The sequence below is a fragment of the Gossypium hirsutum genome, chromosome A02 (genome assembly GCF_007990345.1).
Source record: "Gossypium hirsutum isolate 1008001.06 chromosome A02, Gossypium_hirsutum_v2.1, whole genome shotgun sequence".
In the NCBI taxonomy this organism is placed as follows: Eukaryota; Viridiplantae; Streptophyta; class Magnoliopsida; order Malvales; family Malvaceae; genus Gossypium; species Gossypium hirsutum.
The window spans coordinates 82,540,124-82,545,447 of NC_053425.1; the positions used below are offsets into that span (position 1 = coordinate 82,540,124).

General features: G+C 33.2%; 1 protein-coding gene across 1 annotated transcript; it reads left to right on the plus strand.

The window, feature by feature from the left end:
• The first annotated feature begins 1,945 nt into the window (after positions 1-1,945).
• Positions 1,946-3,071, plus strand: LOC107951932 (PRA1 family protein F3). Its single transcript, XM_016887117.2, has one exon. It carries the CDS (start codon positions 2,293-2,295, stop codon positions 2,848-2,850), a length of 558 nt encoding a protein of 185 aa, XP_016742606.1. The 5' UTR covers positions 1,946-2,292; the 3' UTR covers positions 2,851-3,071.
• The last annotated feature ends 2,253 nt before the right edge of the window (positions 3,072-5,324 follow it).

Below are 5,324 nucleotides of genomic sequence, written 5' to 3' on the forward strand. Positions count from 1 at the left end.
TTGTGCTTTTGTGAATTTGGACCGGGTGGGGTCAAGCCCGGATCCAAAAAGTCTTACTCGTGACTTGACCCATTTTTTGGATAAACCTTATTTTTTTTTATCCAAATTTAACTTTTGAATCTATATTTTTACACAATCTCCTCCACTTTTTGGGCAAACCTTCCTCCATACGAGCCGGGATTGAGCAGGTCTAGGCATGACACAAGAATGTAGTCGTCGTTTACTTGGCAGCTACCTTATTTTCATCTGAGCATTTACTAAAACAAGGTTTCCCTTAAGAGGCTCTAAAATTAGAAAATTCTCTTATTTTTTGCTGCTAGTATACTTCATTCTCTCTATTTTTTAACCTAAATGGAAAAAACCAGAAGAGAAAACAAACTTCTCGAAGATCTCAAAGAATAAGAAAAGGAGAAGCAGCAAGAATGGTGGCAATGCTAATTTCAGTTGAAGATGTTGGATCGATTACTGCAACAGTTAGAGTTGATGTCATCCTTGATGATTTACCAGACTCTCCATCAGAACTAAGAAAAAGAGGTCCAAGCATTCTTTTGACAACTTGTCACCAAGGGTTTCAAACATGGTGCACAAACCCCACTTTGGAAGCCCTTAGAACCATTGGAGAGAGGAACTAGAGAAGACAATAACTAATTTGATTGCAGAAGAAGATGATTTCCAAGATGCTCAAGAGGTTACTTCTAAAGTTTTAGAAGATTTAAGTATTGATCTTAACATTAATAATCAGGATAAAGAGATTGAGAGAGAGATTGATGTCTTGGTACAACAAGAAAATCAAGGGACTGGAGAGCATGCAGTTTCGATTGGTTAACAAGCTATCGAAACTCATGTTGAAACAACTGATGCGACAGAAAACAGAACAGAAGATGTTTCTAAGCACAATGAACTAATGGTTGATGTTAAGGCCATTGAACTTGAAGTACCTTTGGCTTCTAAGCATAGAGAAGCAAAAAGGAAAAGAAAATAGGCGATGGAATCCACTGAACCAGTCACTGGATCAAAAAGGAAAAAGGAGCAAGATCAAAATTTGAGTTTAATGCTATCCAGGTAAAACCATCAAGGCCTCTCGTTTTTGGAATAATATGCTACGAAAAAGATGAAACTCTCTCTCTCAGGAAAGCTTTGTTAAAGAGAGAAACATAGATTATGTAGGTTTTGGAAAGGTTAGTGTTCTAGATCACTTGAATGCACAAAACCTTATGACGTCAATCTCATATGCGAAATCTTTTGTCTAGGAGATATACAGCAGTTCTATACGTAACCTTTTGTCTCCTAGATATTTGAGTGTAACATATGCCATCCTTCACATAATTGGACACCATCAAGCATCAACTCATTCTTCAACAATTAACAAGAAGCTTTCTAGATAGGTACAACGATCTCATTTAATCTAGGAGAAATAATTTGTAACCCGATTGTTCTTGAACCTAAGATTTAAGATTTCCAAGAGGATGATACTGAGGAAGCCAATGTTCCAACAACATATTTGAATGCTTCTGTATGGCCTTTTGCAGCAACTCAAAAGGCCAAGGTTATTTATTAATTGAAGATTGAATTGAACAGCATCAACACTGATATGCAGAAGTTAGTAGAGAAGAAGAGGAGGTTTGCAAGTCTTATCGAGGATCTAGGGCATGCCACTTGGTAAAAGGGAGCTTTTGACATCTTTATCAAAATGGGGAGAGAATTGAAGGAAATGAAAATGTCTGGTTGTTTAATTTTTACCTTCAAATTCTAGCTCTGTTTTATTTTGGAACTCATTTGGTTTGTAATAACTCTTTGATGGATTTCTATATACTCTCATTTTATGCCTGATTCAAGTTATAATTGTTCATGATCTTTTATTTGGAAAACAGAAGTGTAGAAACATTTATAAGATGCAAAACCAATGGTGGTTTTTTGTTATTACACAAACAGATAAAGATGGATACCAAAGTCAAAAGATTAGGCTATTTTTTATTTATTTTGTTGGCAAAGAATATTAAGTTATTGTGTGAAGTCCAAAATAAAGTTATATGTAAATAAAGGCTAATGCTGGATCTCACACAAATATCTAAATCATTCATTCGCATCTAGTCCTCACAATCATACTATAAACCCACCTGCACCCATCCCTTTTAATTTTCTATTCCTCTATTTTCCCAGCTCCTCACGCCTTTCCCAACTCTTTGTATTTCCCTTCACAGTAAGTTCTTGATCTTTCTTCTAAAGGTCAAACGTTTGAACTTCAACCCTCCCCCCCCCAAAAAAAAAAAAGAAAAAAAAAGAAAAGAAAACATGACAAACTACGGCACAATCCCGACTTCATCGACGGCAGGACCCTCGGCGAACATCGGATACCTATCTCGAGCCAAGGAACGTATCAAAGAAGGGCTTGGAGCTCGGCGTCCATGGAAACTTATGTTCAACTTTCACTCCATCAACTTCCCTGGGAACCTCTCCGAAGCTATTACCAGGGTCAGAACTAACGTTGCTTACTTCCGCATGAACTACGCCATGATCGTGCTTCTCATCCTTTTCCTTAGCCTTTTATGGCACCCCATCTCCCTCTTAGTCTTCGTAGCTATGATGGCCGCTTGGTTGTTCTTGTATTTCCTGAGGGATGAGCCTCTAGTTGTTTTCCGCCGTACGATCGACGATCGCGTGGTGCTGGTGGTGTTGGGGGTTTTGACCATCGTGTTCCTGCTGTTGACTGATGCCACCACCAATATTTTGGTGTCGCTTTTGATTGGTGCGGTTGTGGTTTTGGTCCACGCTTCCTTCAGGAGGACTGATGATTTGTATGATGAAGAATCCGCTGAAGGCTTGTTTTCTGGACCTTCATCTTCTTCCTGATTCTGGCTTTCTTTTGTAATTCTTTTTATGTGTGGTGAGTTATTATTGGCATATCTATATGATCTCAATTTTTTGGTTTTTTGTTTGATTGATTGTTTGTTTGTAACTGTTGTTTAATTTAATGGGGGGTTATTTAATTTCTTCTTTAAAGTTGTTAAATTCATTTCAAGATGTTATTGTTTGATCCCCTCGATCATAATTCAATCCAAAGTTTGCTTTGACTTTTGAATGGTAGATTAAGGAATCTGTTGATCAGATTTTTTTTAGCGGAAAATGAAACTGGCAGGAATAGTATAAGAATATTATATTTTAGCCATTTATTTTGGAATGTTACCTTATCATAAAATTTTTTGATTAAACTATAGAATTGATTCCTATATTTCGAGTAATTTATTTTTTACGTTCTTTGAGCTTTTTTTGTTTTTCATTCTCATCTATTTTTCCTTTTATTTTTTTACATTCTTGAAGTCAACTTGACAGTAAAGAAATAAACAAAAAGTTGAAAGCCATTGTTCCCTATAATTAAAACCCATAACTCCATACAATGTTTCTTTCTTTAGTGCCAATTCGACTTCTTGATATGTTAAAAAAATTAAAAAAATAAGAAAACAGAGGGAGAAGCAAAAGATAACGAAAAAAATTAAAAGAACAAAAAAAATTTTAAATTGCTTGAAATAAAAAATTATAAGAATTAATTGTATAATTTAATTTAAAATTTTTGTTATAAGAATTAATTGTATAATTTAATTTAAAATAATAATTTAATGTAACACTTCAGCTTATCGTTAATGGCAATTAACGACTCAATAATTAAAATATTATAACACGATAATGTAAATAATTAAAATATAAACGTAATATTTTAAACATAAATAATTAGAAAAAAAATATGCATGAGTATAATTTATAGCTGTTCTAACTTTAATTTATCATAATTTGTTTCTCAAACCAAAATTGAATGTTAAATAATTGGAGAGACAAAAGCGAAGGCAATTAATATAATTTGAAAAGGTGAAGAGCGATGGGTCCTAATTAGGCTTCATTTTCATTCACATTGCTTTTACAGCAAAAGGTGAAGGCACATGGATAGGGTGCAGTTGTTAGGGGTGAACAATGAGGGTGACACTTGTTGTAATGCACAAGATTGAAGGATTTGAGTTGAAGCCAAATATAAGGGCCAAACTTTCCTTCCGACAATGGGATTTATTCATCAATGTTTGAAATAAATTAATCCATAAAATATAAGGGAAAAAAGGAGGAGTTAGGTTGGCGAAATGGAAAGAAACAGAATCCTATGCCTAACATCCAGCATGAAGTTGGAAGAATGAGGCAATGCCACTTTTTGGTTTCAAAAGATGGATTGAACTAGTTTATGGGTCTTCTGCTCATATTCATTTCAATTTCTATATTTTTAATAATAAAAACGTATTTTTTTTTAAAAAAGGATTCAAATCCAATAAATGTTTCTATTATCGGTCAGGGCAATCATAACGTCCATGTGGAACTCATGTGAGAACCACCCACCAGTCATCGGTGGTGGACAATGGATTTATTGGGCAATCGTTCTGCCGCAGTCGTCCATTTCCGAGGAGATGTCGACTTTTTAAAATAATTTTTTATATAACATTATTTCTTAATATCGTATAAAATATTATCTAATTTTACTACATATTACTTGACTTTTACTTCGATTTTACTCCAAATATTACATAAAACATTACGAATTTAGAGATAATGCAATTTCACTTTGGAAGCGCACCTAGAAATTTTATTTAGGGATAATAGTATATTTAGCAGGTTAAATTAATCTTTTTTTTTAAAAAATAGAGGAATGGATAGATTTTCGTGATATTTAGGAAAATATATCGATTTTGAGGAAATAGTGAAAAAGCGTCCTATTATATGTATTTTTTATTTATGTGGTTGAAAATACATCCTACGGGGTACGCTTTCAACCAACGATAACATCTCGACAGTTAAATTTCAAATCCCCACAATGGCTAGTTTATTTTCTATATAAACAACCCAGTCATTTTTACTATTTTTCATTCAAATCCAATTCTCTCAATATTTTAGTTCTAATTTCTTCATAAATTTCTATCAAAATCTTGTTTTTTAATTTTTTATTTCATAATTTATTCGTTCATCTTATTCATTTTGAAGACAACCACATTTCCGGCAAGCAATTGCAAATGGTAAGGAAAATTTTGTAATTTTTTAAAATTTTAATTGAGTTCATTTTTAAGTAGTTAACATTATTAAATTTATAATTTTTTTCTTGAAATAATTAAGCGGAAGATTGGATTTTGGAGACGTAGATACTAATTTGTCGTAATTCGGTGTAGCAGATTAAACTAATTATCGCACTTTATGAGCTTGAAAACAAGCATTTTTAGTAGACTTGAATTATGTTTTCTTAAGTTTTTAATAAGTTAATAAAATGTGCAAATTGAGTCTTTTATTGACTTTAAGGG